Source organism: Thamnophis elegans, chromosome 5 (genome assembly GCF_009769535.1).
Source record: "Thamnophis elegans isolate rThaEle1 chromosome 5, rThaEle1.pri, whole genome shotgun sequence".
Classification (NCBI taxonomy): Eukaryota; Metazoa; Chordata; class Lepidosauria; order Squamata; family Colubridae; genus Thamnophis; species Thamnophis elegans.
In genome coordinates, this window is record NC_045545.1 from 92254559 (window position 1) to 92268575 (window position 14017).

A 14017-nucleotide genomic window follows, 5' to 3' on the forward strand; every position below is an offset into this window, starting at 1 on the left:
AAACCTTAAAATTCCAAAATATCTTGGCTGGAATTCAAAATCTATTGGAAGGATATGGGAGAATTGAGAAGAAGTTGGAAAGGCAGTCTTCCTCACAGCAAAGGATGATGGTGTTGGAGCCCCAAAAATTAAAGGGGAGAATGAAGATATATAGAAGATAAAGATAAGACAATAGATGAATTTATTAATGGAGTAAATGTGGGTGAAAGTGGAAAGAAGGGAATATGGAAAAGGGATTTCAATGAATTGGAGCTCTACCCCAGATTCCAGGACACAGAAGACAAAAAATAGTAATGATGATGGATTTAAAAAGAGAAATTTTATCAGAAGCAAGATTGACAACCAAAGACAAGCTAATTTTAGTAGCAGCTGGTGGGCAATGAGATTACCTGAGAGATCCCTCAAACAAAGTGCGGAGAGAAGTCTATAAAAACCTTATAATGGAGATAACAAGAAGACTGACATCACAATTGGCAAGAGAGATAAGACTGTTTTGTTATTGGAAAGATACAGGTTGACAATGAAAGTTGATAATAAAAAATTAGTTGCTTTTGGTGATTAATAAGTAGGAATTTTGTAACTCTTAGATTGTTTTAGATTGTTATCAAATGTTTATTCGCTAACAATTAGTTAACTATAATAACAATAATGAAATGATAATAGATACAGCTTAATGATATATACATGTATTGGCAATCTAGTAAAAGAAATTTGGATATAAATTGCAAATTGTGACTTGGGAAAAACATCTATAAATTTTATTAACAAAATTTTATTTAGATCTTGTTATAAAGGTGTAAGGTTTTTTGGGGGGGCGGGGTCTGATGAGAGGAGATGGGACATAAATACTAAATGATTTTTAGCCAATTATAACAACAATGAAATGTCAATGGACATTGTTTAACAATTTATACATGCTATGGTATTGGCAAAAGTAACTTGGATTTTAGTATTTTTTATAGTATTTATTGTACATTTATAGGCCGCCCTTTTCCCTGAGGGGACTCAGGGCGGCTTACAATAAAAGGGGAAAGGGAGTGTAGGACAAATACAAAAAGAAATGTGAACAAGAGTAAATTAAACAGTAAAACACAACATTCACTCGACATTCGGGAAGGGCGAAAGTAAACTTATTCTCAGGCCTGACGGGCTAGCCAGATCTTGAGGGCTGTGTGGAAGGCCTGGACGGTGGTGAGGGTACGGATCTCCATGGGGAGATTATTCCATAGCGTCGGAGCCGCAACAGAGAAGGCTCTCCTCCGAGTAGTCGCCAGTCGGCACTGACTGGCGGATGGAATACGGAGGAGGCCAACTCTATGCGATCTGATGGGACGCAGGGAGGTAATTGGCAGAAGGCAGTCTCTCAAATAGCCAGATCCACTACCATGGAGCGCTTTATAGGTGGTGAGTAGGACCTTGAAGTGCACCCGGAGATCGACAGGTAGCCAGTGCAGCTCACGGAGGATCGGTGTTATGTGGGGGAACCATGGTGCGCCCACGATCACTCGCGCGGCCGCATTCTGGACTAGCTGAAGTCTCCGGGTGATCTTCAAGGGCAGCCCCATGTAGAGCACATTGCAGTATTCCAGCCTGGAGATCACAAGGGCTCGAGTGACTGTTGTGAGGGCCTCCTGATTCAGGTAGGGCCGCAACTGGCGCACCAGGCGAACCTGGGCAAATGCCCCCCTGGTCACAGCTGAAAGATGGTGGTCAAAAGTCAGCTGTGGGTCCAGGAGGACTCCCAAGTTGCGGGCCCTTTCTGAGGGGTATAAATTTTGTCCCCCCAGCCTGAGTGATGGTACGTTGGTCAAATTTTTGGGAGGAAAACACAACAGCCACTCGGTCTTGTCTGGGTTGAGTATCAGCTTGTTTGCTCTCATCCAGTCTTTAACGGCCTCAAGACCCCGGTTCATCACGTCCACCGCTTCATTGAGTTGGCACGGGGCGGACAGATACAACTGTGTATCATCCGCATATTGGTGGTATTTTATCCCGTGCCTCCGAATGATCTCGCCCAGCGGTTAAATAGTAGGGGGGATAAGACCGACCCCTGCGGCACCCCATAAGTTAGGGGCCTCAGGGACGATCTCTGCCCCCCCACCAACACCGACTGCGACCTGTCCGAGAGATAGGAGGAGAACCACTGCAAAACAGTGCCGCCCACCCCTATCTCCCGCAGTCGGCGCAGAAGGATACCATGGTCGATGGTATTGAAAGCCGCTGAGAGGTCAAGGAGAACTAGGATGGAAGCATGGCCTCCATCCCTAGCTCTCCAGAGATCATCGGTCAATGCGACCAAAGCGGTTTCTGTGCTGTAACCGGGCCTGAAGCCAGACTGGAAGGGGTCAAGATAGTTAGCTTCCTCCAAGGTACGCTGAAGCTGGAGAGCCACCACCTTCTCAACAACCTTCCCCACAAAGGGGAGGTTGGAGACTGGACGGTAGTTATTAAGGACAGCTGGATCCAAGGATGGTTTCTTCAGGAGGGGTCTCACCACCGCTGTCTTAAGCGCGGTGGGGAAGTACCCCTCCCGAAGAGAGGCGGTAACAACCGCCTGGATCCAGCCTCGTGTCACCTCACTGCTGCTGGCAACCAGCCAGGAGGGACACGGGTCCAGTATACAGGTGGAGGCACTCACAGCTCGCATAGCCTTGTCCACATCCCCAGAGGCAACTTCCTGAAACTCAACCCAGAGATGGTTTGCCAAGTCTTCCCCTTGTGTCCCGGCTGGATCTACTGGAGTGGAGTCCAGGTCCGCTCGAAACCGGGCAACTTTGTCCGCCAAGAACTGGACATACTCCTCAGCCTTACCCTGTAAGGGGTCCCCCATCTCCCTCCTATTTAGGAGGGAGCGGGTTATCCTAAACAGGGCGGCTGGGCGGGACTCGGCGGACGCTACCAAGGAGGCAATATATGTTCTTTTTGCTGTTCTTAGAGTCCGAATATACTCCTTGGTGCATGCTGTTAAAAGTGCCCGCTTCGACTCGGACCTATCGGACCTCCACGAGTGCTCTAGGCGTCTCCTCCGGCGCTTTATCTCCCGGAGCTCCTCAGTGAACCAAGGAGGCCTCCGGGGGCCACTGACCCGGAGGGGCCGTAGTGGCACAATCTGGTCTAGAGACCCCGAAGCTGCCGAGTGCCAGGCAGCGACGAGGGTCTCCACCGAACTGTGGGCGAGGGTATCAGGAATAACCCCAAGCTCCGTCTGGAACCTAACAGGGTCCATAAGTCGCTTGGGGCGGAACCAGCTGGTCGGTTCCTCCTCCCTACGGTGGGGGTTTGGCCTCCGGAAGTCTAGCCTCAGTAGGTAGTGGTCTGACCACGACAGGGGTATGATCTCATTACCCCTCAGACCAAGATCGTAACTCCACTGCTCCGAGAGGAATACGAGGTCAAGTGTGTGACCCGCTGAGTGAGTTGGGCCTCGAATTACCTGAGTCAAGCCCATGGCTGTCATGGAAGCCATGAACTCCTGCGCTCCATCAGAGTGTTCACCGAGCGAAGGCAAGTTGAAGTCCCCCAGAACCATAAGTCTAGGGAACTCAACTGCTAGCTCGGCTACTGACTCGAGGAGCGAGGGGAGGGCTGCTGCAACGCAGTTGGGAGGCAGGTACGTAAGCAGCAGACCCACTTGACCCTTGAGGTCCAGCTTCACCAGCAGGGACTCACACCCGACAAGCTCCGGAGCAGGGATCCTACGAGGATATAAATTCTAAACAGTGAGTTGGGGGGAAAAAGGGGGGGAGGTTTAGAAACTTTATTAATTGACTTTTACTTAAAAGATGTTATAAAGGTGTAATGTTATTGGAGGATTTTTTGAAATAGGTAATGAATCCCATTATGTGGCTGTGTCTTTAAGTATGAATGATTTGAGGTAAAAGCATGTTCAAATAATTGTAGTCAAATGAGAATTGTGGTACATTGATAGTAAGATATACAAAGATTTTTGATTTAAAGTGTATAATCTAATATGAACTATAAGTAATGACTGTGGAAGAAATGCACGAAACTTATCTGTAACCAGTTGACACACTTTCTACAAGATATAATGAAGGATGATTCTTTTTTTGTGTTTTTGTTCAATTAAAATAAAAAAAAAGAGTCACACAAAATTTAATCACATTAAATGAGAATAAATAAGGAGTTAGGATAGAGAATCTTGGAAACTGGCTGAATAAAACTCTCACCCCAATTTATGAGTGAATTCATTAATATGTGTGTGTATGTGTTTGGTTAAACCTCGTTTTCCCAGACTGAAAAATTGAAGGATGGACTGTACTTTTCCCAAAGAAATCTCAGGCTGAAACCTCCATCTGCTCTTTCTTAGTGATGTTTTAAAACAGGGGGTTCCAACCTTGGCATCTTCAATACCCATGGACTTCAAATCCCAGAATTCCCCAGCATGGCTGCCTGGGGAATTCTGGGAGTTGAAGTCCACAGGTCTTGAAGTTGCCAAATCTTCAGAGTCTTGTTAGAGGACAACAAAGTGCAGACCAACCAAATACTGTGGGAATAAGGAGGCTATTCTATAAACAGGTGCTATGATAGAAACTCAACATTAAAAGAACTAAGATCTTGGCATCCAGTCCCATCACTTCCCAGCAAATAGCAAAGGAGAAGAAACAGAAGCCGTGACAGATTTTATTTTCTTGGGCTCCAAGATCACTGCTGATGGCGACTGCAGCCATGAAATTAAAAAAAACAACAACGCTTGCTCCTTTGGACGGAAGAGTGCAGAGAAGAGCAGCAAAGATGAATAGAGCAGTGTTTCTCAACCTTGGCAACTTGAAGATGTCTGGACTTCAACTCCCAGAATTCCCCAGCCAGCATTCGCTGGCTGGGGAATTCTGGGAGTTGAAGTCCAGACATCTTCAAGTTGCCAAGGTTGAGAAACACTGGAATAGAGGAATGGAGACTCAAATATATGAAGAACGGTTGCAGGAATTGGGTATGTCACTCTAGTTTAATGAAAAGAAGGACTAGGGGTGACATATGATAGTAGTCTTCCAATACTTGAGGAGTGCCACAAAGAAGAGGGGAATAGGTAAACCTATTCTCCAAAACACCTGAATGTAGAACAAGAAGCAATTGATGGAAACTCATCAAGGAAAGAAGCACCCTGAAACCAAGGAGAAATTTCCTGATAGTTAGAACAATTAATCAGTGGAATGACTTGCCTCAAGAAGTTGTGAATGCACCAACACTGGAAGTTTTAAAGAAGAGATTGGACAACTATTTGCCTGAAATGGCCTAGGGTTTCCTGCCTAAGCAGGGAGTTGGACTAGAAGACCCTTCCAACTCTGTTATTCTGTTATTTTATAGGATTTCCCCATCCTTCCTGGGTCATTTTTCTTCCTTCAGCATTTCATGTCACTGGATCTGATCTACCTTTCCATGGATTATATCAACATTTTCTCTTTTGAAGCCCAGGGTGTAAATGTATCTTCTCTCTGACTCTCTTAGCAGAAAGAAAAAGCCAAAACTTTCTCCCTCAATCCCATCCCTGTCCCTTACTTATTTATTTTTTTAAAAAACAACACTCATGGATTTACTAATTGCAGATGAGTGCAGGCTTTTCCTTCATTTGCCTTTAAGTTTCTGTCAGGCCAGAAATACGAAAATTGCAACCGGATGGATTTCCCCCCGGTTAATAATAGTGTCCATCATTCTCATTTTTTTTTAAAAAATAATAAGAACATCAAACTAATAAAACAGTACCCAAACGTACATGTCACCATTTCAAAATGATCACCTGTCTTTCAATTATATTTCCTGCATTTCACTTTCAAACAGCAAAATCCATCCTGTTAAATATGCTCAATGGGAAGTAAGTTCCATTGAAATTAATACAAATCAGGGTGTTAGTCAAAACATGGCATATATACACTTCAGAATGGGAATTCTGCAGTCATATTTCACTCTTTCTTTTCCCAATCCCGACGGTGCATATGGAAATAAACATGAATGATAAAACAGACTGATCCAAATTAGTACATTGTAAAAGACAGCACTATTCCTGATTCACTGCATATTCACTGCACACCAAGACAACTAGACACAAGAACAGTTATTGTGTTTTCCAAACACCATCACTCTGCTAAACAAATAATTCCCTCAACACTGTCAAACTATTCACTGAGGCTGCATTACTATTACTATTAATCTTCTCATCGTTCCTATTATCCATCTCTTCCTCCCACTTATGACTGCAGGACTGTAACTTTGTTGCTTGTATCCTTACGATTTATATTGATATTGATTGTTTCCTGATTGCTTATTTGCACCCTATGACTTTCATTAAATGTTGTACCTTACAATTCTTGAAGAATGTATCTTCTCTTTTTTTGTACAGTGAGAGCATATGCACCAAAGACAAATTCCTTGTGTGTCCAATCACTCTTGGCTAATAAAGAATTCTATTCTGTTCTGTCCTATCCTGTCCTATTCAAAAGAATATCAAGAATAATGATTGAATCTAGATATGAAATTTTCTGCAGATTGGAAGCACACCACTCTATTCTCACAAAGAATGACTAAATTTAACCCACACCTATATTGCATTTATTTATTTATTTATTTATTTATTTATTTATTTATTTATTTATTTATTTATTTATTTATTTATTTATTTATTTATTTGTCTTGTATGCCGCCCACTCCCGGAGGACTCCGGGCGGCTCACAAAAGACAAGGGAAAGGGGGGAACGAGACAAAGACAACATATTAAAAACAAAACCAACATTCACAATTTCTGTGGAGGTAGATGCTTCTCAGCTCCCCCCAGCCTGCTGGAACAGCCAGGACTTGGTGGCTTTGCGGAAGGCCGGGAGGGTAGTAAGGATCCGGATCTTGACAGGGAGCTCGTTCCAGAGGGCCGGAGCTGCAACAGAGAAGGCTCTCCCCCGGGGAGTCGCCAGCCGACATTGGCTGGCAGATGGAATCCGGAGGAGACCCAACCTGTGCGATCTAATTGGTCTGAGAGAGGTAACAGAAATATATCTAGGTAGATTAACATACAAGGACACAGACTTTATGCGATCGAGCGTTCGTATTTCAAACTACTCTGATGTCCTTTTTCTTTCAAATGTTGAAATCAGCTTAGTAAGCCTCCAGAGTTAGAGGAAAAAAATATCTTCACTTCAAACAGGAGAATGACTAGAAACTATAATTAGAAATACCTATAATATATATTTGTAATTTCTGTTTATGTGTAAGCAGGACATTGGGGAATTGTGGGCTCAATCTGAGAATGAAGATTTGGCCCTGTCTCTGTCAACTACAGGGAACACTTGTGAATTCAGAGTCATTTTGTAAAACCATTTTTAAAAAAAATCTCCAAACAATAATAGGGAAAAAATTATAGCAGCCAAGATGGAAAAAAAACCCCCATTCAACAACATTCATTCTGTATCTTAGAGAGCAGCTGGATTTTTCTTTCTGCATCCCGACAGTATTTCTTTCAAAAGTACATTAAAGTAAAACCCTAAACTTATTTATCCACACCGACACTCAGACACAAACACACACATGCCTGCTTATACTACAGAGGTTCAAGTGGAAATGAAGTCCATTCCATATCATCCTTCATTAAAAAAAAACATTTGCTTATTTAATCCATTTTTGTTCACAATTCCTATTTAAATGAAAACTATGCATTTTTAGTGAGAATGGCTAAAAAGAAAGCGTGACCCGTCAAAACCGCGCTCGACTAAGCCGCGCCCGATTAAACCGCGTCGCTGACGTCATCAACAGGGCGACAACAGCCAGCGCGGAGAAGAAGGGCGCTTTAAATAGCGCTTTGAAAGCAAGCCAATTCAACTTAAGGTAAGGGTTAGCTTTAGGGTTAGCTTTAGGGTTAGCTTTAGGGTTAGGTTAAGGGTTAGGTTTAGGTTTAGGGTTAGGTTAAGGGTTAGGGTTAGGTTTAGGGTTAGGTTAAGGGTTAGGTTAAGGGTTAGGTTTAGGGGGGTTAGGTTTAGGGGTTAATTTTAGGTTTAGGGTTTACAGCGTGCTTCTGTCTCTGCGCTGTTGTCGCCCTGTTGATGACGTCAGCGACGTGGTTTAGTCGGGCGCGGTTTAGTCGAGCGCGGTTTTGTGGTGGAACCAAAAGAAAGAGAATATGGACACTTTAACTACTCTTAACATTCCAGTTCCACCATTATTATGAATACAAATTAGTACAAGTAGTTCAAAGTACTATTAGTATTATTAATATTAATACTAATAGTTCAAGGTACTAATACAAAGTCACCCAGTCAACTTTCATGCCTAAGGTGGGACTTGAACTCACGGTCTCTTGCTTACTAGCCTGGTGCTAATAAAAACAGATGCTGCGGTCACACAAAAACTAATTGCCAGCATTTTCTGATGACTGCCCAAGAACTAAATAAAAGTATATATACTTTTAGGGCATGCCCAAATGATATTTGGAGTTTATTTATTTACAGGTGAATGTTAACCTTCAAGGATTTGAGATCGCATTCTATCAAATACCCCTATTAATAACATTTTCATTAAAAGGCATGCAACGTATTCTTCACCACATACCTAAGTGGTGATGTTCAATTTTTTTTTTACTACATGTTCTGTGGGTGTGGCTTGGTGCGCGTGGCAGGGGAAGGATACTGCAAAATTTCCATTCCCACCCCACTCCTGGCAGAAGGATATTGCAAAATCCCCATTCCAACCCCACTCTGGTGCCAACCAGAGGTGGCATTTGCTGGTTCACCAAACTAATCAAAATTTCCGCTACTGGTTCTCCAGAATCGGTCAGAACCTGCTGAATTTCACCCCTGCTTTTACACGCAACAAATGTCATTTCAAAGCCAAATTATTCACACAGGGCAAAACAGACAGGAGTTTTTAAAAGGTAGCAATCCAAAAATTCAATTCAGAAATTCACCAGACAACTACGGTGAGGTTTTAGCCTCGGGGTAGAAAAATATACCATCTCGGCAAATGTAATATACCATCTCGGCAAAATCCCTCAATCTAGGCAACCTTTTTCAGCAGAAAAAAAGGAGATACGGCTTAATTCTCTTTCCCTAATCGGCAAATTTTCATTTGCAACCATCCATCCCTTTTCTGCAGGCTGAATGTCCTTTTGTTTCTTTAGCCCTGATGAAGGCTAAGGAAAACAGAGCAGAGAGAATGGGCAGAAGAAATTACTGTCTTTCTCTCACTCTTTCTTCCAACATAGCTTTTTCATAAGTCCCCATTTTTGGTTGAAGTATCCTTGTATTTATTTATTTAAAAAAAAAATTTGCTAGCCTAATTAACAAGTCAGAGAGGTCCTTGTTGCTGTCTTAATGCTGGCGACAGTCCTGCAAATCAGTTTAATAATTTTAAACAGTTACACTCCCTCTCATCTGTAAAATAAATAGCTTGGACAGAAGAAGCCTGGAGGCATTCACTGGACTAATTTGCGTTTTACTCTAACAATGAATGGCAAGTTTCTACTTTAATGCAAGTCTATCTTGATTATCTCTTCATTGGAGGCACCAGCACCCCCTCACCCTGTCCAACTGCTACCTGAAGAACCAATAAGCTGTACATTCATTTGATAAAAACTTACCAAAAGGAAATAAACTGGAATCTCACCAGAATGACTAAAAGGAGGTGGATTTTTTTTCAAAGTTAAACTTTCCAGACATCTATTTCACCAATCAGTTCAGCTAGATCCTGGTTTATTTTGTAGAATTATCAGAATTTCAGGCCTGCCTGCTACACCCAATTTAAATCAATCAATCAATAAGGTGCCCAAGCATCCTTAGGACCAATGACTTCAAACAGAGGGGTACAATTTTTCAGCTGGATTTCGGCTTCCAGCTACAATTTCAGGAGCTGGTCTCATTTGATGAACTGTGGAATTGCTTGATCTGCAATCAAAACCAATCAAACTCAGCAGGTGCCCAGGACTTGGCTCTGGATGATATTTTTACCTGGTAGACTGAATGCAGGTAAGCATCCTAAACATAAATATGGAGGGAACCCAAATAACTACACCCCACAGACTTTTAAATAAAAATTAAAAATGCAGGTTCACACGTACCAACTTGTTTGGAATACCTTAACGGGCAGACCTGAGTTGAAAAAGCTTTAATCTTGTGCCAGATTTCCAGACTTCTGCAATGATAGACTGTCTTACAACTTGCACTTTTTAAAAAGTTTAAAATCCATATTTCCATGTGAATTCTGACTTTCAAGGAAGGAGCCTGTCCTGATCAACCAAGTTAAAAAAGAGGGGGGAAAAACCCACACTTCTCTTCTTTTACATCAATTGTTTTTTTAAAATCACAAGGAAAATAGGAGAAAGTAGGAAAATAGGAAGAAGGTATGTTGGATATGTCTGCCACATTGAGTTATTTGTAAAAAGAATAAATGTGAGATATAAATAGAAGATAGATAGATAGATAGATAGATAGATAGATAGATAGATAGATAGATAGATAGATAGATAGATAGAGGGATAGATACTGATGTAGACAGCTAGACAGATAGACAGAAAGAATATAGATAGATGGGAGAGAGAGAGAGAGAATAGGTAGGTAGATGATGATAGATAGATGATAGATCGATAGATGCAGATATTATATACAGATCTATTCCAGGCCACCCCACCTGAAATAATGCAATTATCTTTTATTTAAATATTCTCCTGCACAGCCACGAAACACTTTATCTATTGTCCTATATCTAATTACTTTGTAGGTATCTATAATGTACATTACTTATAGTATCTGTTTCTACATATATAGGGATTTCAGGTTAAAGATAATAATATAGTATATACATAAACTGATTCTGAATTCTGCCAGGGTTAAACATACATAATCTCCCTGGAATTGAACAAGGCTGCAATGCTGAATCCTTTGTGAAATTAAACTCTTTTTATAGTGTCACTAGTTACATTTGGAAGGAAATTGTTGGAAAGACATTAAAATATCGACTGCAGACTCTGAATTCTTTCTCTAAGCCAAACCTCATTTTCTCCCAATAAAACATCACCAAAATCTGCAAAATTTACTACTAATTTTATGTGGGTGCAATTAAACCCTTTCACATCTCATTTTAAAATCAAATTACACCCTTACATATCTCATTCTAAGGAGTCAATTAATTAGAAAAAAGATTCCATAGCTTGATAAACTTTCATTGCTTTTTAGCTAAAAAAACCCAAAACCAATTGTAGTTGTTTCTATATTAGCCTGCTGAAGCCAATAGGATTTTAAAGTGTTTCAATTTGCTGGATTAGCCATAATATATCTGCTATTATTCAGAATGTGTACCATCGACTCCTCTAAAAAGAATCCCCATTTACAGAATTAATTCATTTAGCAGACTGACATTCTGAGATTTAGGACAGAGCCATCTGAGTTAATGGATGTGATTTTTTTTATTTAATATAAATACAAATAAATCAGCTCAGAGAATTTTAATGTCCCAGGTTACCAAGATAGAAAAACGGTTCAACCATAATGGAGAAGACAAAAAAAAAAAAAGCATTGAAAAAGCAGCTCACACTTAAAAAGTTTGTAGTTAAGACAAAGAATAGGTCAAAAGGTTTAAGATAGGAATATATCTAATCAACCGATCAATCCGTTACAAAGCAACCTTGGATTCACAATCAGGATCCCAAATGAAAATGTTAAAACGGAGCATTTTGAATACATTTAACCAACAAAATTGGGGGAGACTGCTTAAATATATATATATTTAAAGTAACTTCGCATTCAATTAAACAATTGCATAGGTTTGTCCTCCAGATGATGATTTTTATTCCTCCAAAGGAATCTGGCGCAATTTCTTTTTCCCATTTTTTTCCTTCTAGAGAAAAAAAATGGTTTATAATCTCATACTGTAAACAAGTGTTGTTGTTTTTTGGAAGTGATGCACAAAAATTAATTCAGGACAAAGTTGAAAAGGGGGGGGGGGAACCATGACCACGGTAGGGGGGGGAAAGAAAATTCTGAAACTTAAAAATATTCGAGAAAGGGGTTGCAAGAAACAGAGCAAAGTGGTGAAGGGGAAGAAAGGAATCCGGATTAAACCTGCCGAGAAGGGAAAGCGAAGGCAAGGCAATTTGGGGTGAGAAGGGGCTGAAAACGAAGGAGAAGGTCTAGGCTCTTAGGAGATGGGAAAGAAGGGAAGGCCCGGGCTGGAATTATTATTATTATGATGATTTTTTTTGCAGAAGCGTCCAAGGTCTCATCACGGTTTTTCGCTGCAGTGTTTGCAAAGCGCCGAGGCGGCTCCGGCGAAGGCAGTACATTTCTCGGGGCAGTTGGGCAAGGCGGCGCCCGTGAAGGGATAGACGGCAGCCGATTGTCCGAAGGGGCCCAAGCCGGGCGGGATGGAGGCGCCGAGAGTCTGGCCCTGGTTGAGATAGGCCACCAAGCGCCGCATCTCCTCCAGGGCCTGCGCCTGCATCAGGATGTAGTTCTTGGCCAGGAGCAACGTGGCGATCTTGGAGAGCTTGCGCACCGACGGGCTGTGCGCGTAAGGGATGACGGAGCGCAGGCCGTCCAGCGCGTCGTTCAGGTCGTGCATCCGACGCCGCTCGCGGGCGTTGATGCTCAGCCGCAGCGAGCGCTGCTCCTTGGGCTTCTTGGGCCCGAGGGCGCCTCCGCCTCCTGCGGTCTTCAGCTTGGCCTCGCCGCCGCGTTCGAAGCTCGGGCTACCCGCCTTGGAGCCCTCGAAAGCTTCCTCGTCGTCGCCGCTCTGCTCGCCGCTGCTCTCCGCCGCTTTGCCCAGCTGCGCCGCCGGGAAGGCCAGCCCGCCCGCGCCGCCGGGGTAACCGCGTCCGGCTTCGCCCGCGCCCCGCACGGCGCCGTAGGCGAAAGCCGTCTGGTTGTAGCTCTGCGCCAGCGCCAGGTAGGACTCGCCGCCCAGCGCTTTGAGCTCGGCCATCGCTGGCCCCGATGGCCCAGCCGGGCTAGGACGGCCCGAGCCGCGCTTCTTCCAGACGGCCGGGAGCAGCTCGCTTTTTCTCCCCAGCGCCGGCTCTGCGCGGATCCAGCCCAGCCGTCGCGCCTCTCCAGAAGATCGCGAGCCTGGCGCGCCGTTTCAGCACCAAGGAGAGCCGCTCCGGACGTCGGGGAATCAACCCTGCTCTTCTTGGGAAGGAGGTGGGTTTTTTTTTTGCGCCGTCGGCCCGCGCAGGCGAGGATCGGCTCTGTCCAGCTGCGCTTCTCGCCCTGCGCTCGTCCTCTTCTTGGTTAGGGACTTTTTTTTTTGTTGCGCCCTCGGGGATCGGCTCTATCCAGCTGCGCTCCTGCGCTTTGGCTCTTCTTGGGAAGGACTTAATTTGCGCCGTCGGGCCGCGCAGGCGAGGATCGGCTCTGTGCAGCAGCGCTTCTCGCTTCTCTCTCCTCCCCCCACCCCCCGGCGATCCGGGGATCCTCTCCCGAGAGAAAGCGCGCGCCCTGGTTTCACCTGCTCCGGATTCGCGGTCGCAGCCCGTCTAGGATCCGGCGCCGCAGCTGTTGCCCACCCTTTTCGGCTCCTCCTGGGCGCCTCGAAAGCCTGCCCGGTCCGATCCCGGGGAAGGTGGGCTGGGAATCTCGCTTTGGGATGGGCGAGACGACGGCGGCAGCAGCAGCGGCTCTGCGCCCCTGCCCGCCTGCCTACGGCCGTCTTGCTGGAGCAGCTCGCTAGGTCTGGAGCCAGCTGGCTCCGCGCGGTGCCCTGACCGGAGGCGGGATATTAATCATTGCCCACCTCGCCCATTATGTTGCGGCGAGGCGCCCGCTGGGACCGAGCAGCCACCCAATCACAACCATCGCTCTAATTAATGGCCTCTTTAACAAAAGAGTGAGAGAGAGAGGAAGAGAAAAAAGCGCGCCCCGTCAAGGTTGGCCACCGAGCCGTTTGCGGATTCAATGGAACTGCGCTTGCTGCTGCTGCTGCTGCTGCGTCCTCGCCGCATCTCCGGGCGGTTCCGTGGTCGCTCCACAACCACAAGCCCAAGCAGGTCAGGCTGAAGGCCTTCTAGCCTTAATTCTAGGGTTGAGCCAGGATT

The 14017-nt window shown here is 44.4% G+C and overlaps 1 protein-coding gene across 1 annotated transcript; it reads right to left on the bottom strand.

Annotated features, from left to right (window-relative positions):
* Positions 1 to 12207: 12207 nt before the first annotated feature.
* On the bottom strand, positions 12208 to 12921 carry BHLHE23 (basic helix-loop-helix family member e23). Its single transcript, XM_032217275.1, has one exon. The coding sequence runs from the start codon at positions 12904 to 12906 to the stop codon at positions 12208 to 12210; it is 699 nt and encodes a 232-aa protein (XP_032073166.1). The 5' UTR covers positions 12907 to 12921.
* Between the last annotated feature and the right edge of the window lie 1096 nt (positions 12922 to 14017).